At 42.6% G+C, this 24851-nt stretch overlaps 1 protein-coding gene across 1 annotated transcript in view; it reads right to left on the bottom strand.

The window, feature by feature from the left end:
* Window positions 1-9573: 9573 nt before the first annotated feature.
* The window catches only part of aknad1 (AKNA domain containing 1), a 79681-nt gene continuing 64403 nt past the window's right edge, over window positions 9574-24851 (bottom strand). The window contains exons 18-22 of the mRNA XM_078219183.1: window positions 23690-23842; window positions 19170-19259; window positions 14639-14753; window positions 14264-14426; window positions 9574-11292 (exon numbers count right to left, since the gene is read on the bottom strand). Of these exons, the coding sequence (XP_078075309.1) occupies window positions 11155-11292; window positions 14264-14426; window positions 14639-14753; window positions 19170-19259; window positions 23690-23842 (659 nt within the window). The 3' untranslated portion in view covers window positions 9574-11154. The remainder of the gene's footprint in view (window positions 11293-14263; window positions 14427-14638; window positions 14754-19169; window positions 19260-23689; window positions 23843-24851) is intronic.

The following is a 24851-nucleotide window of genomic DNA, read 5'->3' as shown; positions in this document are numbered from 1 at the left end:
CTGTTGGATAGTTCCCTAAGCAGACTGCCAAAGTAATTTGGCAAACATCTCATCATCAGAACTTTCAAACAAGCACCAAGACGTAGCTTGGCTGATGGTATAATTAAAGGCGCTCCTCGTCAGATCCTTCCTACACACCCGGAGACTTACTGCCACCCCATGTTTTCCTTGAGGTGGTGGCAATGAGGAAGAGACTGTTGCCCACCCCCTTCCAGAATGTGCTTTTGCTGAGGTTCATCCTGAGCAGTCATGGGACTCTGGTCGCTACGAACCATTCTAGGGATGTACCAGAAACAAAGGTCAACTGCTGCTGGAAGATCATCAACTCAGTGAAAGATGCTCTTTGGTATGCTTTAAATTTGTAAGTTTTCTCGTACAAAGAGCTGTCCTCAGCCAAGTGATGCAGATGAGCACTTTCCAAGGTCCAGGATTGCTGAGGCTTGCACTAAAGCTTGGGACAGCCATCACAAAGACTCAATGGGAAAAGACTACAGTCTATGGCTCGCCCACTGTAGTAGATTGACGGGTTAGAATCTGTGTAAAGCTCCTCAGGCTGCATATCTGACAATGTATATTGTAAATATCAATAAATGGGTGGAAAGGCAAGTTGTGAGAGGAATACAAACAAACAGTTTACAAAGAGATATAGATATGTTAAGTAAAGGGGTAAAAAGTTAGTAAATGGAATATAATGTGGGAAAATGTGAAGTCGGTCATTTTGGAAGGAGGAACAAATGAACAGTATTATTTAAATGGAGAAAAACTGCAGAAAGTTGACTTGGGGGAACTTGTGCACAAAACACAGAAAGCTAGCACATGCAGCAGGTAATCAGGAAGGTTAATGGATTGTTGGCGTTATTGCAAGGGGGTTGGAGTATAAGAGTAGGGAAGTCTTACTGCAACTGTACAAGGTACAAGTGAGACCACATCTTGAGTACTGTTTTAGTTCCTTTATTTAAGGAAAGATATTTCATTCAAGACAGTTCAAAGAAGGTTCACTAGGATGATTCCCGGTATGGAGGGATTGTCTTATGTGGAAAGGTTGAGGTTTCCTTATGAGGTAACATATAGGGTTCTTAAGGGACTTGACAGGGCAAATGCTGAGAGGATGTTTCCCCTCATGGGATAGTCTAGGACCAGAGGACATAGGGTGGGATTTTCCAGCCGCTCTCACCCCAAAGCTGGAAAATCCCAGCCGAGGTCAACAGACCTTTGCGTAGCTCATGCCCCGCCCGCTACGATTCCCCTGGCGGGTGGGACAGGAAAATTCTGCCCATAGCCTCAGAACATAGGGGTGCCAATTTAAGACTCAGATGAGGAGGAATTTCTTCTCTGAGGGTTGTGAGTCTTTGGAACTCCTTGCCACAGAGAGCTGTGGGGGCAGAGTCCTTGGGCAGAATGCTCCAATCTCATCTATTCCCACCCCACTGCCAGTGAAAATGAAGAACTTGGCGCTCAGCCAAATTTCCGTTCACGACAGCAGGACTGGGGTATCCCAGTTGTGGGTGAGGTCGGAGAATTCTAGCCCTTGTGCATATTTAAGGCTGAGATAAATAGATTTTTGATCAGTAAGAGAATCAAGAGTTACGAGGAAAGTGAACATGAGGACTGCCGGATTCCTATTGAATGGCAGAGCAGGTTTGAGTGGTTAAACAGCCTACTCTTGTTCCTATTTCTTATGGTCTTAACTTGTAATTACAAACGTAGTGAGAGCACCACATATTGTGCTGAAAGAAATTGTGTAATGTCAAATTTGAACCATTATGTAATGTACTTCTACAAATGTTATGAATAAAGTATATATTTGGAAAGAAAAGGTTGTTATGCTTCCTATAATCAATATTTGACTGCATCTTTTACAATACAGCACTTGTTTTGTGCTGTACATAACTGTTGAATATAGTAATTAATTCACTAGGTTAACAAATTAAATATACTGTAAGAACATGATTTACAGTATGCAATATATCACAAAGGAATTGAACTTCAGATCAGTGTATGAAATGTAGCATAAATACCCATTGGTTTAGCATATAAAATATTCAATAAATCAGTAATTGAACCAATGTTAGTGTACGAAATATTCGGTAAATACGGTAACTAATCCAGTCAAAGAATCAGCACATAACATATGGAACATAGAACAGCACAGCACAGAACAGGCCCTTCGGCCCACGATGTTGTGTCGAGCTTTATCTGAAACCAAGATCAAGCTATCCCACTCCCTATCATCCTGGTGTGCTCCATGTGCCTATCCAATAACCGCTTAAATGTTCCTAAAGTGTCTGACTCCACTATCACTGCAGGCAGTCCATTCCACACCCCAACCACTCTCTGAGTAAAGAACCTACCTCGGACATCCTTCCTATATCTCCCACCATGAACCCTATAGTTATGCCCCCTTGTAATAGCTCCATCCACCCGAGGAAATAGTCTTTGAACGTTCACTCTATCTATCCCCTTCATCATTTTATAAACCTCTATTAAGTCTCCCCTCAGCCTCCTCCGCTCCAGAGAGAACAGCCCTAGCTCCCTCAACCTTTCCTCATAAGACCTACCCTCCAACCCAGGCAGCATCCTGGTAAATCACCTTTGCACTCTTTCCAGCGCTTCCACATCCTTCTTATAGTGAGGTGACCAGAACTGCACACAATATTCCAAATGTGGTCTCACCAAGGTCCTGTACAGTTGCAGCATAACCCCATGGCTCTTAAACTCCAACCCCCTGTTAATAAAAGCTAACACACTATAGGCCTTCTTCACGGCTCTATCCACTTGAGTGGCAACCTTCAGAGATCTGTGGATATGGACCCCAAGATCTCTCTGTTCCTCCACAGTCTTCAGAACCCTACCTTTGACCCTGTAATCCGCATTCAAATTTGTCCTACCAAAATGAATCACCTCACATTTATCAGGGTTAAACTCCATCTGCTATTTTTCAGCCCAGCTTTGCATCCTATCTATGTCTCTTTGCAGTCTACAACAGCCCTCCACCTCATCCACTACTCCACCAATCTTGGTGTCATCAGCAAATTTACTGATCCACCCTTCAGCCCCCCCCTCTAAGTCATTAATAAAAATCACAAATAGCAGAGGACCAAGCACTGATCCCTGTGGCACTCCGCTAGCAACCTGCCTCCAGTCCGAAAATTTTCCATCCACTACCACACTCTGTCTTCGATCAGATACAGTAAGAAGTCTCACAACACCAGGTTAAAGTCCAACAGGTTTATTTGGTAGCAAATACCATAAGCTTTCGGAGCTCTGCTCTATTAAGATTTCGATCAGATAGCCAGTTACCTATCCAATCGGCCAACTTTCCCTCTATCCCACACCTCCTTACTTTCATCATAAGGCCGACCATGGGGAACCTTATCAAACGCCTTACTAAAATCCATGTATATGACATCAACTGCCCTACCTTCATCAACACACTTAGTTACCTCCTCAAAAAATTCAATCAAATTTGTGAGGCACGACTTGCCCTTCACGAATCTGTGCTGACTATCCCGGATTAATCCGCATCTTTCTAAATGGTCGTAAATCCCATCCCTAAGGACCTTTTCCATCAACTTCCCAACCACCGAAGTAAGACTAACCGGCCTATAATTACCAGGGTCATTTCTATTCCCTTTCTTAAACAGAGGAACAACGTTCGCCACTCTCCAGTCCTCTGGCACCATCCCCGTGGACAGTGAGGACCCAAAGATTAAAGCCAAAGGCTCTGCAATCTCGTCCCTTGCCTCCCAAAGAATCCTGGGATATGTTTCATCAGGCCCAGGGGACTTATCGACCTTCAGTTTATTCAAAACTGCTAGTACATCCTCCCTCCGAACATCTACTTCCTCCAGCCTATTAGCCTGTAACACCTACTCTTCCTCAAAAACATGGCCCCTCTCCTTGGTGAACACTGAAGAAAAGTATTCATTCATCACCTCTCCTATCTCTACTGACTCCATACACAAGTTCCCACTACTGTCCTTGACCGCCCTAACCTCACCCTGGTCATTCTTTTATTCCTCACATAAGAGTAAAAAGCCTTGGGGTTTTCCTTGATCCGACCCGCCAAGGACTTCTCATGCCCCCTCCTAGCTCTCCTAAGCCCCTTTTTCAGCTCATTCCTTGCTAACTTGTAATCCTTAATCGAGCCATCTGAACCTTGTTTCCTCATCCCTACATAAGCTTCCCTCTTCCTTTTTGCAAGACATTCCACCTCTTTTGTGAACCATGGTTCCCTCACTCGGCCATTTCCTCCCTGCCTGACAGGGACATACCTATCAAGGACACACAGTATTTATTCCTTGAAAAAGTTCCACTTTTCATAGTGCCTTTCCCTCACAGTTTCTGTTCCCATCTTATGCCCCCTAATTCTTGCCTAATCGCATCATAATTACCTCTCCCCCAATTGTAAACCTTGCCCTGCCGTACAGCCCTATCCCTCTCCATTGCAATAACAAAAGACACCGAATTGTGGTCACGATCTCCAAAGTGCTCTCCCACAACCAAATCTAACACTTGGCCTGGTTCATTTCCCAGTACCAAATCCAATGTGGCCCCACCTCTTGTCGGCCTATCCACATATTGTATCAGGAAACCCTCTTGCACACACTGCACAAAAACTGCCCCATCTGAACTATTCGACCTACAAAGGTTCCAATCATACCAAATATACCAGGACTTTTGGGAAACTGTCAACAAATAATAAATCTTTCATGTACAGAGTGTATCATTATAGGTTTGAGGTTAGAAAGAGTTCAAAATCAGATCTGTGTCTGAAAAACACTTGAATGATGCTGTCCAGGGATAGAATGCAGATGAGAAATAGGAAGAGGCCAAGAATAGACCCTCGGGGGACACCAGAGATAATGGTGCACCAGCAGGAAGAGAAGCCATTGCAAGAGATAATCTGGCTACCATTAGATAAAATAAGAATCTAGCCAGGCAAGAGCAGTCCCACCTAGATGGATGACAGTGTAGAGGGTGGTCAACCATATTGAAGGCATCAGATAGGTCAAGGAGGGACAGTTTATCTCAGTGACCTAATGAACTATTCTGAAATATCACTATAAAACATTAAGATGAATTTCATTCATTTTTTATATTTTAAAAAAAGCATGAAACGGCAATGGAAACTATGTGCTCCTATTTCTTTCGAAATCATTTCATGGCTACATTCTATTCTTCTGTTGTAATATAATGTGATGCACAATGTGTAATGATACCACGTAAAATGGTTCTCATTTTTGAATGTTTATAATGTATAATTAAATGTCTAATAGGTCTTGTTGACTTGGAGATGAAATATCAGAGTTCAGAAGCGATAACCGGAACTCAACTGCTGGCCTAATTGTCACAAAATCCATTTAGCAGATTAGCTAGATCAGTATTGAAACTATTGACAACAGAATTATTAGTCTCATGAATAAATGTATTCATTTAATGATAGACATCTTAAAATTTACAGTAACTTGATAAGTATAGAGACATATTAGAACACAAAAAATATTGTCTTGATTTGACTGAAGTACTTAAATGTAATGTAATTACAGGTGCTATTATTTTCATCCCCTACAAACTATTGTTGGGAGTCAAGAGGACTCGGGTTACTAAAGTTGCTCAAGGCTTTTTGGATGGGTTGAGATGATCTGTAACTTAATAAGTCTGAATTATGATACTTTCCTTGTTTAAAATAATAGCTTTGTTTTAGCTAAGGATATTTTTGAAATCTTTAAGAATGATTCTTGCACTTTTTAAAAAAGCAATATCACTTTTTTCTCATTTTATGCCATTAGCCCACTCTTAGGTTTGTGTTGGAAATTGGAAAAGAATATTTCAGCAGGACTTATTAGATATCTGGGGGATGATTCTCCCAGCCCACTGTGCTGCTCGAGTAGTGGGCGACATCAGCCGTGGCCATTTCGTGGGCTTCCCGCTGGGCGTCACGGCCTTTGTACGTCTCCCAGGCAAAGATTTCTGATGCAATCAGTTCCGTATCGTAAATCAGCACAGAGCTGATTATCATATGGAAATATCATGGTAATTGACATTTCCATATAATTAGCAGGCCAGGGACGGTATTCTCCTGGCCCGTTAGTGTCCCCTCCCGCCGGGAGTGGTTCCCTCCAGCAGGGTTACTATTGCTCCCCACTAATGGGGAACAGAAAGCTTGACCCCACTGGAGGGAAGAGAGGCCATTGAGGCCTCCCCAGAAGGTCAGAGGTAAAGTGGGGTGCCCCTTGGGCAGTGCCAGCCTGGCACCCTGGCACTGCCAAAGGGGCAAACGGGCACTGCCCAAGGAGGTGGGGCAACCGGTGGGGGGGGGGGAGGGGCGAGAGATATCAGAACTGGTCATCAGGATGGGAACGGTCAGGACTGTCCAGGGGGAGAGACATCTGAGCTGGTCATCAGGATTGCGGGGGGGGGGGGGGGGGGGGTGTGCAGTCAGGAGCTGATCATTGGGATGAGGGGGTGGAGTCGGGGATATTGGGGCTGGCAGGGTTGTGGGGGGAGGGGGGGGTGCATAGGGGCTGGCCCAGGGAGGTCTTGGAGGCCAGTGATCAGGCAGTGGTGTGGGGGGTTGAGAGGCCAACAAAGGGGGGTTGTGGGGCTGGCCAGTGATTGGGCTGGCCAGTGATCTGGAGGCCAGCAATGGTGGGGTGGGGGGGGGGGGGGGGGGGGGGGGGGAGGTGGGGGTCACTGCGCATGAGCCGATCTCTGCTCTGACGGATTGGCGCATGCACAGTGGCCCATTCAGCTGCCGGCCTCTGCAGCGGGAATGGGCCCCGCCACCAGCTTTCCAGAGTGAATCACGCTGAAGCACTCTCTGATGCAGAGAATGTGGGAGATTCAATCTGGAAATCACGCTTAAAAAAGTGGCAGGATTTACTCCCATTTTCCTGCACATTGGGATCTTAGAGGCTGAGATTCTCCCTCCAAAAAATTCTAAATGTTGAATTTGCGTAAAAACTGGAGTACCTCCCGATAGTTTTTTTAGAGGGATTTTCAAAATGAATCTCCCACACTCTGTGGAATGCCGAGTGCCTCTGTGTAAATCAGAGGGCGGGGCCTAGGCTGGCAGCATTGCGTTGAACGGGCCACTGCACACACGCCGATCTATCAGAGTGGAGATCGGTGCATGCGCAGTAGCCCCGTACTACCAGCCTCCTGATCGCTGGCCAGCAGAGCAACCCAGCATTGCTGCCCCTCCGATCCCCCCAACCCCAGGCCTCCCAGATGTCTCCGTGCCAGCCCGACCCCCCCACCTCAATCCCCACCCGGTAGTCCCGAGTCCATCCCCCCCCCTCTCTCCTCCCACCCCTCTGGCAGTCCCGACCTCCATCCCACCCCAGCCTCCCCCAAACCCACTCCAATGGCCAACCCTGGTCAGTCCCTTCCCTCCCTCTGCCCATGAACACGACTGCAGAGCGGCAGCAGGATTCCCCCCCTCCCACTGATCGCTCCTCTGCTCCCCCCCCTTCCCCTTGGCACTGCCTGCTGCCCAGTGAGCAGTGCTAAGGTGCCCCCTGGGCATTGCCACTTTGCCCTTGGGCAGTACCAGGGGGCCAGGTTGGCACTGCCAGGCTGGCAATGCCCAGGGAATCTCCTGGGGGAGGGTGCCTCCATGGCTTCTGTTCCCTCCAGCGGGGTCAGGTCGCCTGCTTCCCATTAGTAGGAAGCTGTTGTAAACTCCGCTAGAGTGAACCACTCCTAGCGGGGGGGCCAGAGGCTAGCGGGCCCAGAGACTTCAGTCCTGAGCCCATTAATAAAATTTAAATCAGAATTTCAATATTCAAATCAGCTCTGCACCCATTTCGAGCATGGAGTTAACGCTGCTGGAAATCGGTGGCCAAAGATGCATGGAGACCATGGCGCCCACCAGAGCCTGCTAGATAGCCTCTGCTTATGTCTCCCGGCCCACTGCATTGCTAGAGTAGTGCAGCGGGCTGGGAGAATCGCCCCCAGAATTGTTTTTTGAAGAATCCTGGCCCTGTGTTTCAGAGGTGTTAAGAAGAATTGCTGCACCATCCAGTGTTCAGACTTAGTAACTGCAGTATGTTTTTCAAGTATGTGTAGTTATTCACATCGAGGGCATATTTTCAACATTCGTCTACAATGTTTTCCAATAAGCTCTGATAGAATTATAAAGGAGTCCAACACAAAAGGAGGTCATTTCGCCCATTGGGTCTGCACCAACTCTTTTACAGAGCAGTCCAATTAGTCCCACTCCCCCCTCTATCCCCTAAACCTTACAATTTTTCCTCCAAGTATTTATCCAATTCCCTTTTTAAGACTACTATTGAATCTAAATCCATCTTATCAAACTGTACATTCCAAATCCGAGCAACATATTGCAATAAAAAGTGTTTCCTCAAGTTGTCTGTTTCTTTGCCGATCATGTTAAATTTATGCACTCTATTTGTTGACCCTTCAGCTATTGGGAACAGTTTCATAATTTTAAATGGCTCCATCAAATCTCCTCTTGGTCTTTGCTTCTCTAGGGAGAACAACCCCAACTTCTCCAGTTTAAATACGTAACCATAATCCTTTATCCCTGGGATCACTCTAGTGAATCTCTTCTGTATTTCTCTAAAGCCTTTGCAACCTTCCAAAAGTGTGCTGGCTAGAGTTGGACACAGTATTCCAGTCAGGGTTCAACTAGTGCTTTATATAGGTTTAGTATAACTCCCTTTTGTAATCAATGCCTCTATTTATACAGCTTAGGATCTTACATGCTTTATTAATTACTAGAGTAGAAAGGGAGAAACTGTTCCCACTTGTGAAAGGATCAATAACAAGAGGGTACAGATTTAAAGTAATTTGCAAAAGAAGCACATAAGGTAAAACCTTTTCCTACAGTGAGTGGTTACGATCTGGAATGCACTGCCTACGAGTGTGATGGATGCAGGGTCAATCAAGGGATTTAGACAGTTATTTGAAGAGGAAGAATAAGAAAGATTATGGGGAGAAGGTTGAGGAATGGTACTAAGTGAATTGCTCATTCAGTGACCCAGTGCAGACATGATAGGCTGAATGGCTTCCTTCCACACTAACAATTCTGTGCATCTTTGTGAACTTGTCCTTCCATCTTTAAAGATTTGTGCACAAACACCTCTGTATCTCCTTTTTTAAATTTAAGATCTCATCAAAAGATGCCACCTCCAACAGTGCATTGAGTCTGCACCAGCTGTTTTATAGAGCAGTCCAGTATTGGCTTTTGTGCTCATGCACAGAGTGGGACTTGAATCCAGAACTTTGTGATCTAGAAGCAAGTGTTCTACCCATTTAGGCCGACTGTCCTACCCATACCTCATGCCCTTTTAAACTTAACTATTAATTCTCTTTTCAAAAACATATTAAGGTTTCTGCACCACCATTGTTCCCATTGACTTTAATGTTGCTAGGGCTCCTCAATGCCACGCTCAGTGAAATGCTGACTTGATGTCAAGGATAGTCACTTGCACCTCTTCTATTCTCTCCATTTTAATTGTCCCTATCTATTTTAGGGTTAATAGTTCTATGAACAGTTTTTGCCAATATGGCACAGAAAAACAAAACAGACCGGAGATATTGTTTAAATATCAATTTGTTTATTCCACAATGAAGCTAAAATTCTCAAAAATAACATACAACAACATTCATGAATTAACATGTTAACAGATGAACATGCCAAACCAATTGTTTTATAGTAAATGCAACTAACCGGAGCTTTTCTTTAGACAAAGGAGAGTGAAAATATGCACAACTGCGTTTTGTAACAGTGCTTCAATATCTTTTACCTCACTGAACACCAAACATATAGTATCGCTGGATGCGGGTGTAGTACAGATTAAAATAAGGAATCCCAGTACAGCTTTTGCACAAACTTCCATGATTTTCTTTCTCCTTAATCTATTTTCATCACAGATACTGTATAAAAAAAACTTATTTTGGTATTAAATGTATTACCATTAATACATTTTGAGAGGCTCTTAAAGCTGTTTGTTATTTTAAGTATTAAACAAGTGCATTCTGAGTGTACTCTCAAAGTGTCTATGTGAGAAGCCATTGAAGGAGATGTTCAGGCGAGGAGTAGAATCAAGTGAGGGGCTACAATAGAGATACACTGTAAAGTGATGGTAGGGAAGGATAAATGGTCGACTGTGTGAAGCAGAGAGGTTGAAAAGGACAAGAAGGGATATGTTTTCTAATTACAATTACAGAGGATTGTTGATCAGGGTAGTCATTGTGCTGTGGAAAAGGCAGAAATCTGACTATGCATTTGGACAAGAGTGCTGGAAGAGGTGGACACAGCGCCAGGTGGCATGCATCTGATGATCTTTGAGAGGAAATGAGTTTAAAAGATGAGGCGTTAGTTGAAGAGATCACTGGTGATTTTCCTACCCAGTAAGAGTTTTAACAACACCAGGTTAAAGTCCAACAGGTTTATTTGGTAGCAAATACCATTAGCTTTCGGAGCGCTGCTCCTTCGTCAGATGGAGTGGAAATGTGCTCTCAAACAGGGCACAGAGACACAAAATCAAGTTACAGAATACTGATTAGAATGCGAATCCCTAGCAGAAACTGATAGCCAAATTCCGCACACATGAGGACGGCCTAAACCAGGATGTTGGATTTATGTCACATTATCAGTAACCCCCACAGCTTGCCTCCTGGACTTGCAGGCTGTCCTGTCTGGAGACAATACACATCTCTTTAACCTGTGCTTAATGCTCCCTCCACCCACATTGTCTGTATCTTTAAGATCTGGTTGGCTGTAGGGATTCGCATTCTAATCAGTATTCTGTAACTTGATTTTGTGCTCTGTGCCCTGGAAAGGTGGATGGTAACTTTTTGACAGATGAGACATAATCTGTGAATATGCAATCAAATGAATTTGTCACCATATGAATGGGTACTTTGTGCATAAGGATGTGTCAATATCCTGTCATTTGCAGCCAGTTTTGTGATGAACCTCCAAAAAAACAGTATCACAAGTCACTCGACCATCAAAAGGGAGAACAATCAGTCACAGAGTAAAATTGCCTGATTATAGCCCTTAATATTGCAAATCAGTGCTTTGGTTAATAAAAAGCACCGTATTCATCTTCTGGATTTTACAAAATTATATTTAATATTGCACACCGAACAAGGCTCATCTACAGTATTAGAAAAATATTAAAAATCATTCAAATATTTATAGTACTCAGCTTTGGCCAAATCAGCAGACAAGATCTTAATCATCCTCCTGGTGGTTTTCTTCATGCTGTTTGCAGCGTCAATTGCTCTGTCCAGAGTTGTATTTAAATGTAAAATCTGTTTAGAAAACATTTCCAGTTAAGAGGCAGAAAGCACAAATAAATAGTTCGAAATAATCATTTCTAAATGTAGGTATACTCTCACAAATAAATACTCATTGCATTGGTTTCACTAGTTCCTGATTCTGTCCACATACTTTGGAAAACTTTCTGCACGATATTATGAATTATTTCTGAAAATTATTTACTTTACTTCAAAATATAACTTCTCTTTTAGAGTCCTCTTTGTTCTTCAAGTCATCAAAATAGACCTGTGAAGATACAATCCCTTTTAAGACATCTTTGACATAATGATAGCACTGGTTTTGTTATATATTTGGCCCTTTGCAATAGCAGCACAGATCAAATTTCCTCAAGAGTGACAAAAGTGTAGAAGTTTATTTGGTATGGGATAGATATTTTGAAGAATGAAGATAGGTAGCCTATTTCCTCACTTGTTACCCACTTACGTACCTCAGGATTTAAGAAAAGAATTAATCTTTTGATCAGCATCAAATAATTTATTCCAAGATTTCATAAGTCAGATTTTGTAGCCCCAATCCTGAGCAAACCTTTTTATAGCCGAAAATGGAATTGGAGGGTACCATAAATTTAAATTTGCCAGCAAATTCCTGCTGGATGCCATTGAGGGTCACAACTAATGTGACATCATGTTTATTGCCTGCCTCAGTTTTGAATTTCCCAAAGTTTGAGATCTTCAGTGAGGAAGGTTGCATCCTGAAGCTTGTGTGATACACGTCAGGTCAATCAGTTTGTGAACCTTGGGGGAAGCCGTTTGTAGAGTCGGAAACGTTTTGACAGGGAAGTTTAGAAGGTGGTGCCAACTTCAAATTTTATAATTAGATAATTAGCTTATGATAAGTTAAGTATGTTTCAATGCTGTGATTGATCACAGGGCTCTGTCCTTAAAAAGGCAAGTGGCCATTAAAATGACCAGCATTGTGAAAGTGTTCAGATGTATTAGAGTACTTTCTCCAGTGGATAAACAGCTCTTATGCATTCAACGTTATAGAGGTGCATCATTTAGATCATGTGCTTTAATCTTTACATTGATTCATAGTCCAGCCATCTATTTAGTCTTTTAAAGTAGTGATGAGATGTCCAACTGCTCCACTACTTCAAAAGGTTTCAATGCATTCAGTTCTAAAGATTTTGTTGATACATCTGTGCTTTGGAATTTCATTATGAACTACTGTCTGAGCTGTAAACCCCATTAATGATTCAGATCAGAAGGATTTGTATAGAAACCATAGAAATCATAGAAACCCTACAGTGCAGAAGGAGGCCATTCGGCCCATCGAGTCTGCACCGACCACAATCCCACCCAGGCCCTACCCCCACATATTTACCCACTAATCCCTCTAACCTACGCATCTCAGGACTCTAAGGGGCAATTTTTAACCTGGCCAATCAACCTAACCTGCACATCTTTGGACTGTGGGAGGAAACCAGAGCACCCGGAGGAAACCCACGCAGACACGAGGAGAATGTGCAAACTCCACACAGACAGTGACCCGAGCCGGTAATCGAACTGTATATACAGTGTTACGAGCTCCTAAGAAAACTAAAGTTTATGAAGAGGTGTTTGAATAGCAGTTTGTTTATTTTGATAGTTTTAAGAGTATCTCAATGACTTCCTAATGTTATTGCAGGGCTCATGTGTTCTCTTCATAGTGTACATTGGGTGAATGGGCATGGGGGCTATGGAGAGGATGAGGGCCAGGGTGCTGAACACATGTACGGAACTGGGCTAGTGTCCCAGTGAACAGAGCCAGGTCTTCTAAGTTGCTTTCCTAAACATCCGTCTGCCTCTGTTTCTGCCTTAGGCTGTTTCAGAAGGTGGTAGTCCAGCTCCAGCCTGTCCTGAATGCCATGGGTGAAAATAGCTTGGAGGTAGTGTATGCTATTATACTGTACCTCTGTTACTGATTGTTGTTAAGTATGTAGTTGGAAGGTCATTCTGCATTATACCATTCTGAAAAAGCAGTCAGATGGCACTTGAAGGTAGTCTATGGATGATTCTTCAATTGATTTTCTCTCCACTTAATACATTCCTATAATTATCTTAATTTAGCCCAGAAACGTATAGGCACAATGTTATACACTCACCCATGGAGTGCCTGACTAAGGGACCTGGCATTGGGAATGACCCCTGCATTTGCAGCCAGTCCTCTCCCATGACTTGCCTTCCATGACCGTTTCCATCATCACTCATCTGTGCCTGGGTCCCTCCTTGATCCAAGATCTCAAGTGGGTATCATACCATCATCAGCTACCACCTCCTTGTGGCACTGCTGAGTACAGAAGAGCTGCCAGCCTCTGACTGTCCATCAGTTCTTGGTGGGCAGGACTTCCACCCCTGGCGTTGTTGATTCTGGGGAAAGACTTATGGCTAGCCTGTCAAGTGCCTGAGCGGCACAGATGTGGGCCTTTCTGAAAAGAGGTGATGCAGGTCTCTCGCTGGCTCTGTCCCATCGCCTTCACGAGATTCTTCCAATAAAAGTGTACAGATTAAATCTGATAAAGGATTGTCATCCATGCTGCTCCCCCCTCATTATCCTATCTCTTCATGTACTTGTGAACCAATCCTTGCAATGGTTCGTCATTCCTACAATTTTTGACTCAGTAGCAGTGGTAGCATTGCCAGAGGTAAGGAAAAACTGGATCAGCAAGTACATCAGAGAGTGCGAATGGGGCTGATGACTGCAGCCACAGTGCACATGCGAAATCACAAACTGAATACTGAGTATGTTCATGATCCAATTTAAATTCGTCAAACTGGCAAAAGATGGCAAGTGGGGTTCCATAGGGACCACAGGCATTTTGCAAATGCATACTGCCAACTACTGCAGTCTTACTGCTCCTCTTCTAATTCAACACAGAGCCTCCAAGCAAATGAGTAGGTGGAAGCAATACATTACAAAGGCACTTTCATATTTTTATTCCATTGTAGTTCAGAAGGTGCTTACCTGTGGATTACAGGTGCTTTTCTCAATCTTACTTCTTAGCAGTGATTTTGTACGATAGAACTGATTTGATAAACACGGCGATCCTATTTTGTCTCTTTCATATGTAGGTGAATAGTAAATCCTGGAGGCATTGGATATTGGTGGATACTCAATGGCATCATAACTACAAAAACAAAGATTCCAGTTGCAAGGTTACAAAAGTTTGGGAGAAAAGTTTGCTCATGGAGGAAAATAAATTTTGAAATGAGATAAAGGAATACAACTGACCTACCAAAATTCAAGTTTTGTTAATTCTGCAATTTACATTTATAATTTGGAATGCATTTATGAAAATAAAACTGTCGTATTGTTTGTGCACCATCCAATAACACTCACCTTAATGGTGAAATGGATGTTAACATTTCAGTACATTTATTTGCTGCAGTAGCTGAAATTCCATTGTTGGAAGTGAGTCCACGCCTGGTTTGTTCCGGTGATCTTTCAGAGAGTTCTGTGCAGTGAAGGATAAACTCAATAGAATGAGTAAATGGTATCTCCAGGTTATCTTTCTGAATAATCCTAATATTATTCAATTGAATATTTCAATCGAACAAAATAGTTCTATCTTGAATTTGTCATACATAAATTGACTGCTGAATATTCATTTATTCCTTGGGTGCATTTTCCAGTTGGAAATGGGAATTGGGAGTCAGGTTTGATCCGGATTGCAATCTCGCCTCCATATCCAATGTGCCCTAAAGCATGTTTTTTTTTTAATGAGATCAGACCCTTAGAGCATGATCTTACCGGCCGTTCATGCTGAGCTCCCATTGAGTGAGGTCGGAGAATTTGGCACCTAGTCAAATCAATGTTCACTGCAGCAGAATGGGAAAATCCGGCGTGATTGGCTGTAACATTCCGGCCTTAATATTTCTAGAGAGGGTCTACTGCCCAATTAATGGCCAGGGAGTGGGGATGGGGTGGAAATGGAGGCGGGACGGCAATGAGGTCGGCCACGTTTTGGCCCAGATTAGTAGCCATTGCTGTAGCTTCTGTTTGTGTGTAGTGTTGAAATATAAGAAAATCTTTATCCTTAAATTGGCTTGGCCAAATGGAGAGTTGGGACCTGGGAGAGGGTAGGGAAACATAGAAAAAAAGGAGCAGGAAGAGGCCATTCAGCCCTTTGAGCCTGTTCCACCATCCATTATGATCATGGCTGATCATAGGTTGGTTAGTAAATTTTATTACTGCTCTGTAGTTCTTTGCCCAAGCTTTCACTTTACTGCATTAAATAAAACTGTTTCAATGTTGCTGCCCCTGCTCCCACCAGGTTCCCTCTGGTCAGCTACAGAGGGCTAAGGACTCCTGCCCCCATAAAAATCCCAGAAGTCAGAAGGTGAGATCTTAATGAGTTCCCGAATGATTTTGAGCCATCTAATTAACACAATGGGCAACACTTTCCCCTGATCCTTGAGAAAATGATCAGAGTTGAGAACAGAGGGGGGCCATTTTTTCCCAATGTATGTGTTCCATCTCAACTTGGGATGGGAAATCTGGTCCCTTATATTTATTGTTGCTTACAGATAGAATTGTACACCATATTATTCATAGATCTACAGGGGAGAGGATTTAGTAGTGTAAAAACAAGGAACTGAACAAACATTAATATGTCAGCTTTCAAAATTTACTTTGTTTCATGGTCCATGTCTGTTGTGGATTTCTAATCATTATTCCTAACCGCATAAATACTGTAAGCATCAAAACTGTTGCATTTAAGAACATATTGTGTTTTATATTTATCCAAGTCATCTTATAATTGAATCCATCAGACTGACCATTGTCGTTCAATTATGTTTATATCTGATTTTTGGTTTGTTTCTCATTTATGTTTGTGTGAAATTTTTCATAATTGTGAATTATTATTTTGATATAGAAAGCTCTTTGAACTCAAACTAGCTGTGCAGATAAAGCTTCTTCTCAATTATGGAATTTGAAAATGGTGGATTTAAACTGCATCCATAAATAGAAAAGCCCTTGTTCAGAAATAAATCCTGAATAAAATTGTAAGCCCCTAAAGAGAGGCAAGTGTCCCTGAAGCGTACTATATAGGGAAGGTCGATGGCAGCCATGATGTGTGTTTTTAGTTATTTCTGTTCTGATTTGATTTCCAGTACTTGCACTTTTTTTGTAATTAGATAATTGATTTAATCAAATTCAGGTAAATTAATTTTCATAGAGTAAGTAATTTTCAAAACTGGTCCAATATTTTAAAATCTAGTTTTTAAAATCCTTCTGTGTAATATCTATGTAGTACATGTTTGACTTTGTGAAGTCCAGTCACAATACGCTGGGATTTAAATCACCTGCAGTTTAAAAAACATCACGGCCACAACTGAATTCAATACAGTGTGGCAAGGGCAGGTTAAATTGTAGGTTTAAGGGAAGAACAAAGCCACTTTCAAACAAACACAAATTGTAATTTGTTCAGTTATATGTAAGACAGCCAAGTATTTTTTAATCTGAGTATTATTTATGAAAGACCTGAAACCATGGCAATCAGTGGAAGAACCATAGAAATTAATAGTAGAGAAGAAAGCTGCCAATTGTGTACATACCGTCTTTTAATCCAAAACAAATTCCATTGTGCTTATCCATCCCATGGTGCTATTTTTTTTTCTTTTCCATTTTAAAGATACATTGGTGTCTGCATTAAGTATTCCCTGTCGCAAAGCGTTCCATATTCTAATAATAAAGTCTTCTAACTGCTCATCTCATTCTCACAATTAGAATTTTAAATTGATGATCTCATCAGTTCTACTCCAGAGACTGTAATACATAATGTAGGCTGACACTTCAGTACAGTACTAAAGATACTGTTAAATGATATTGGAGTTGTCATGTTTCAGATGAGATGTTAAACAGAGGCTTCATCTTGCCTCTCAACTGAATAAAAGCAGGGAAGTTTTCTTGATATACTGGGGAACATACATCCTTCAGTCATCACCTAAAACAGTTGACCTGGCCATTTACCAAATTACTGTTTATGGGACTTTGCTGTGTGCAAATTGGGTGCACATTTTCCACAATACATTAGTGACTACACTTCAGAGTTATTTGATTGGTTATATAAACGATACTCTAATTGTGGCCTAACCTTTGCTTGTTATGATAACCTCTGTTCTTGTACTCTATTTAAAACTCTAAATACACTTGACTTTTGATGGTTTTATTTCCACTTCCACTTTTAAAGAGTAAAATTTTTGGCCAACTTGATTTCTCTTGTTTCTGCAAATGCTTCAGCATCTTTCCATTAAGCCTAATCTTCTGTTCCTTTTTTTTTAGATGAATCACTGCATAACTGAATTGCCTCTACCACCCATTTGTCCATTCCACTAACCTGTTTATGTCCTGAAGTCTTTTACAATTCTGGTTGACCTTTTTCAAATCTTCTACTTGCATATCATCAACACCTGTTAGCCTCTTCATAATCTATTTTAGCCATTCTTACCTCCACTGTCATATCTCCACTATACTTTCTGTAGACTTCCATTTATTATTGTTAGCCCTTGTTTAAAATTTTGAACAGAAGTCCAGTGTTTGATTTTTTGCACTTTATCTTGCACTATTTATTTCATATTGAAGATTTCCTGACTACTGATCCAATGCTATTTGCTAACTTTTCTTCCCACTTAGTCTAAGCCAGACTTTTGCTTACCTCACTGAACTTTGCCTTTTTCTAGTCCTGCATCTTTAATTTATTATTTTCTGTTCTTACATTGTACCGAACAATATTGTGATCATTATTTTCTAATTGTTCTCCATTGCAGATATTAATTATTTACCCCTCTCAATTTTTCAGAAATATGCCAACTCAGGATTTTTTTTTCTCGAAACATTGTGATCTAGGAAGCAGTCCGGATGCATTCCAGCTATAATTCCCAATGTTGATCACATATACTAACCTTAGCCCAGTTTTTCTTAGTCAAGTGCAACCATCTAATTATTATACCTCCACATCAGCCTGAGTTGTCCACAAATATCCTTCACATCACCCTCATTTTTGGTGGCAATGACTGTGTACTTCTTCTTGAGTCCTCTACCTGAAGGTAGGTCCAACCCACAGTGGCACAACTTCCACCGCAGGTAGGGCAAGGAAATCCACCAGGCGAACAATTAACCCCATGTTAATTGTTATTGGCACCAATTTGATTCACACTAATCATCCAGGCAACTGGAGAGAGAGGGCACCCTGAAATGGACTGTCCTCACTCCAACATTTCTAAATTTCAAATAAAAAAAGGTATTTGCAGCCGGGTCACTACTGTGAGGAAGAAGCCCTTCCAAAAGGTGGTTTGTAGCCGCTGATGAATTCAGGCAGGCATGGTAGGAGACATGTAAGCCTGGAAAGCTGGTCCATCAGTCTGCTGCTGGGAGGCAGCTGTACTACCTGCTGAGACATGGATCCTGACTGGAAAATCCAGTTGGCATCTGATAACTGGCCTTATAGTGGCCAATAACACTGTCTCCAGGAAAATGACCTGGGACTGGAATTGAGGCTAGGGAAGGGTGCTGCAGGTTGGCAGCACAAAATTATATGCCTGCTTGCCTTTGCTTTTGCCCCTGAGAGGGGCTAAAACTCTAGCCCTTGGCACTGCAAGTAACTTATTTCAAGCAAGCACAGAATGGCAGGGGCATATGGTAAAACATTTTTAACAAAGGAAGTTACAAATTTAAAGAATTAATAAATATCCAATAGGCATGTAGTTAATACAAATTAAAACAAATGTTTCATGATTCCTCTTCAAAATCATGTTATTTAGTTAAAAAAGCAATAGACCCACTTCTGTGACTAAATGGCCATAGATTTGCAACATATCAAATTATACTTATTACACATATTAGAAAAAATATTCTTTTTCATACTCACTATGAGCTGTGTCCTTATTGCACAAAATACAACTATTCATTCTCCGTCTATGCAAATTCAGTCCATTTGTTGATGTATGTAAGCCTATTGCTACAAAAAAATATTGAGGTAGATTGCTTTGTTAAAACAAAATATTAATAATCACCCCACCATAAACTATACTGGAATCTGATTTAAAAGATTACAGCAGGGTTCCATGGAACCCTGGGCTTTCGCAGGAGCCTCACAGGTTCCTCACCAGGCCAGGCAGATCGCAGGGTGAGTGCTGACAACGGAGCGAAGGTGAGAGCTGGGCCTGCGAGCGGGAGCGACAGCATGGACTGCAAGAAGAGGAGGGGGGGAAAGAGCGTGGCCTGCGAGATGGGGTAGAGCATGGCTTGTGAGAGGGAAGGGGATGCGGGGCCTACAGAGGAGAGTGGGGAAGGATGGAGTGGTTGGGCCTTGGAAACAGGTAACTGCGTATGAGAGATGAGAGTGAATGTAAGATGAGAAAAATGAGTGAGAGATGAGAGTGAGTGAGAGATAAGAGTGAGTTTGCGTGTGAGATGAGTGGGTGCAGGAGATGATTGTGTGTGTGTGTATAATGAATAGGTGTGTGTGTATGAGTGTGTGTGATGAGTAGGAGTGTGTGTGAGAAAGAAGTATGTATGTGAGAAAGAGGTGTGTGTGTGAGCTTGTTTTAATGAGAATCCAGCATTCCAGCAGCACTCTTCCATTTGAATCAAAGGAGCAGCAATGCTCGTCCCATTAAAATGACAAAAAGGTGAGACCTAAGTATCTTTTTAGATAATTGAACTTTTTATAAGAACTAGAAAAGACTTCTATGAAAAAGGTTTTTGTATATTTGTACCCATTGTGTGAAAACAATCACTTTTGTGGTTTGGCTCCACAACATGTTAAGAATGTTTCTCCGGGGTCCCTTCAGTACTCTTGGGAGGTCAAAAGGGTTCCGAGGCTCTAAAAGTTTGGGAAACCCTGGATTACAGCAGTGTCTTTTCACCTTTCAAATCTGAGTTTGTATTCAGCTGTGACTAATTGGATGGAAGTTCATTTGCCTGCCAGCTAGAAATGTTCCAAATGAACTGAGTTTGGCCAGTGTAATGCCACTTCTCAACTACCTAAAATTCATCACCCCAATGGGAATACATTTTCAGATTTTCTGAAAGGATGGGTAGAATGGAAAATAGAAGTATTAGATTAATATATTTGATAGTGGTGGGTTTGTGCTTTTCTAAGATTAATGTTAAAGTACACTGTTGAGGTACAATGTTGGAAGTTCTACTTTGATTCGTGTATGTGGCATGTTAACAGTTAAAAAAAGAAAGGTATTCTATTCTCTAGTTCTGACATCATGTGACGGGACAAAATCTCACCAAAATATTGTTTTATAATCTATTATGTCCTTTTTTTATTTTTACATGAGGTACATGCAGAAAACTTGAGTGTAGCTATCACAAATGTTCTAAATTTGATTTGTAGGTGTATTTTATTAAACACTATCCAGAAAAAAAGTACTTTACTCAGCATGCACCATTTTAAAAATAAATCATTGCTTAGAACAATGTCAAGTCAGATAAACTGTACCCGCAGCAATGTCAACACCAGGGCAGACTTTTTCATATTAAGTCTTCTACTTGGATTCAGTATACTGAAACCTGTTTAGTATCTAAAAAATCAATAGCTAGATCAAGGAATTGAACAAAAATCTTTGCCACTGCCAATGCACTATGTATTACCTTCAGCAGGCATAATGAATTAAGCAATCTATCAAATAGGTGTGGTGCATGGTTGGGGGTAGTCATGTTGCGTCAGAGGGCCTTGGGGTGAGGAGGGAGTTGGGGGCCATGGATTAGTTTGGTGATGTGGACTATCAGGTCCAGCTGGGAAAGTCAGGAGGGTAGTCAAGAGGTCACTTGTATAGCTATCCAGGAGTTAGACTAGGATTTTTCTGTCTAACATTTTCTTGGTAACTATTCTGATAAGTAAGTCATAACCATCCAAAATATCAGATTCTAACTCAGTCATGGGAAGCCAGGGAATTCCCATCAGAAGTTCAAACTTCCCAGGCAATTCCCATGGAGACAGTGTGTTGGGAGTTCTGAGATGTTCTGAAGCACATCTTGGAGAGGGGCACCTCCTGTGTCTAACAATCTGCAAACCAGAAGATCCAGGTCATTGATTCTTAAACCACTGGTTGGAAACATAGATAGAACTTTTAAAGAAACAGACTTTTCAAAACACAGTCTAAAGGTAACTTGGGCACATAGCTAAAGATGGCTACCCCAATTTGCATTACTATACTAAATCTAAAACTGAGTAAAGATTGGTTTCTGGTGTCCTATTTCACCAACTGGCTATCAGAGGTTTAACATCACAAATTGCATTTTTCTAGACAGGTGATGACAGAATATCTGAAACAGAGGGGGTAGTACCTGAGTAAGAGAGAATTATTAGCAATATCATGGAAGCCCTCTCTCTTCCCAGGATTCTCATTTAAACCTACCTCTTAGTGATTCTTAAGCTTTGAATTGGATAACTTGATTCCTCATTTTTGTTTAATTCCTGCATGGGATTATGGCTCTGCTGCCTAGTCCAGCATTTACTGTCCATCCCTAATTTCCCTTGAGAAGATGGTGGTGAGCTGCCTTCTTGAAACACGGTAGTCCGTGTGGTGTAGGTACACCCATTTTGCTGTTAAGGAGGAAGTTCCAGGATTTTGTCCCAGTGACAGTGAAGGAACAGTGATATATTCCAAATCAGGAAGGTGAGTGGCTGAAGGGGAACTTCCAGGTTGTGGTCTTCCCATGTGCCTATAGCCCTTGTCCTTTTAGATGGTAGTGGTTATGAGTTTGAAAGGTGCTGTCTAAGGAGACTTGGTGAGTTATTGCAGTACATCTTGTAGATGGTACACACTTCTGCCACTGTGCGTCGGCGGTGGAGGGAGTAAATGTTTGTGGACAGGGTGCCAATCAAGCAGGCTGCTTTGTCCTGGATGGTGTCAAGCTTCTTGAACATTGTTAAAGCGGCACTTATTGAGTGGAGAGTATTCCATCACACACCTGACTAATGCCTTGTAGATTCTGGACAAGGTTTGGGGAGTCAGAAGGCGAGTTACTCACTGCAGGATTTCTAGCCTAGAATCATAGAAACCCTACAGCACAGAAAGAGCCGATTTGGCCCATCGAGTCGGCACCGACCACAATTCCACCCAGGCCCTACCCCCATATATTTACCCACTAATCCCTCTAACCTACGCATCTCAGGACACTAAGGACAATTTCAGCATGGCCAATCAACCTAACCTGCACATTTTTGGACTGTGGGAGGAAACCGGAGCACCTGGAGGAAACCCACGCAGACACGAGGAGAATGTGCAAACTCCACACAGACAGTGACCCAAGCCGGGAATCGAATCCAGGTCCCTGGAGCTGTGAAGCAGCAGTGCTAACCACTGTGCTACCATGCCGCCCAATGCTACGCCTACCATGCTACGCAAGCAGCCTCTGACCTGCTTGCGTAGCCACAGTATATATGTGGCTAATGGAATTGAGTTTCTGGTCAATGGTAACCCCAGAAGGTTGATAGTGGAGGATTCAGTGAGATAATGCCACCGAATGTCAAGGGGCGATGGTTGGATTCTCACTTGTTGGGGGAGATGGCCATTGCCTGACAGGTGTGACACAAATGTTACTTGCCATTTGTCAGCCCAAGCCTCAATACTGTCCCACTGTTGCTGCATTTGAAAATGGATTGCTTCAGTATCTGAGGAGTCATGAATGGTGCTGAACATTGTGCAATCATCAGTGTACATCCTCACTTCTAACCTTTGATGGAAGGAAAGTCATTGATGAAGCAGCTGAAGATAGATGTGCCAAGGCAGTACCCAAAGGAACTCTGCAATGGTGTTCTGGAGCTGAGATAACTATCCTCCAACAACATCTTCCTTTGTGCTGGGTCTGAGTCCAATGTGCAGAGATTTTTCCCCCAATTCCCATTGACTTGTGGTGCTATGGCTCCTTGATGGCATACTCGGTCAAATGCAGCCTTGATATCAAGGGCAGTCACTTTCATCTTACTTCTGGAGTTCAGCCCATGTTTAAACCAAAGCTGTAATGAGGTCAGGAGCTGAGTGGCCCTGTTAGAAGCCAAACTGAGTGACAGTGAGATATTGCTAAGCAAGTGTTGCAGCAACAGCAACAACCCAAATGTAACAGTGGGACAAATTTTCAGAACAATTGCCTTCCTAGTGGTTTCACTTCAGATAAAACGTGCTAGGATATTTGAATGTATCTATAAATATTCTGTTCTGTTGGAAAAATGTTTTTTCATTAGCAGCGAAGTGAACTTTTATGTAGCATGCATTCAGTGAAATGGCTTATTCCTCACTCCACTGCTTTTCCATAAACAGTCATTAAAATAGCAGTTTGCTCTGCATACAAAGCATGCAAACCCACAACATCAAAATTGAATATTATTTCCAGTTGAAGATACACCATTGATGAGTTATAAATAAATATTACCTTTATGTGAATCTTTTAACCAGGTCCTGTTTGATCCGTGGCCTTCAGAGTGACTTCTCCTATGATGAGCTATTCTTGGTTTCGGTAAGAAGCTTTGTTTTGCAAACAGAGATATCTGTGTGTCAGAAAATAAGAGATCCTCCATTTCGTTGTCTATAATAAAATTAATTAATTAAGTTACTCAAGTATAATAGAAAATAACTTTGAAGTTATAACAATTGGGGGATAAGTAACTTTATTTCTATACATTCAGTAACATGTTATGTTGGTCAAACATTGGGCAAGATTACTTCCCTTCCCTCCCTTCTCTCCCCCACACCCCTGCGGTGTGTATTATGGTGGTGGAGGTGCTCTGCTACCGAACAGGTGGGATCTTCTGGTCCTGTCACTGTCAGTGGGGTTTGCTGTTGTTCATGCCATCCACTGCTGGAGAAACCGGAGGGGGTTGGTGTTGCTGTCAGCACGACCAGAGGATTCTGCTAGTTGGAAAGGCCTTAAAAACCCACCCATTGGGCCCTATTTTACCATTGCGTCGTGCCCGTTTTCGGGTGCGAAAATGTGGTAAAGTTGGGTGTGAGGTCATTAACGCGATCCGCGCCTGTGCAGATGGCCACTTTACTGAAACCCGGGAATCGCAGTGATCCGATTCACGCCCAAAACAGGCGCAACGGCGATTTAAATGCATTTGAAGTATTTAAATTGAATTAATGAACTGCCCGCCCACCTTTATCAGCATTTCCCCCTTTACCGCTGCGTTTGGCAATCCGGAATTGCGCCAAAATGAACCTGCTGAATAAAAGTCTAAATAGGGTGCTCCAGCTGCTGAAGAGCGAGTTCAGAGTTTTCAACGGTTGACTCAGATCGGTGGTGGGGGGGGAGGAGGGAGGCGGGTCAGATCATTCTCTGGTTGGGGTGGGGGAGAGGGGAGTGAGGCCAGATCCTTGTCTGGTTGGGTGGGGGGGGGGGGGAGGATAAGTGAGGCCAGATCGTTCTCTTGGGGGGGGGGGGGGGGGAGGGAGGAGTGAGGCCAGATCGTTCTCTGGGGGGTGGGGGTTGGTGAGTGAGGCCAGGCCATTCTCTGCTGGGTGGGGTGGGGGGGGGGGGGGGGGAGGGAGGAGGGTAAAATGTATCTGGTGGGGGGGGAGGGGGGGAGGGGGGGAGG

Source organism: Mustelus asterias, chromosome 8, assembly GCF_964213995.1.
Source record: "Mustelus asterias chromosome 8, sMusAst1.hap1.1, whole genome shotgun sequence".
NCBI classification, from domain to species: Eukaryota; Metazoa; Chordata; class Chondrichthyes; order Carcharhiniformes; family Triakidae; genus Mustelus; species Mustelus asterias.
This window is presented reverse-complemented; position numbering and strand designations above follow the sequence as displayed.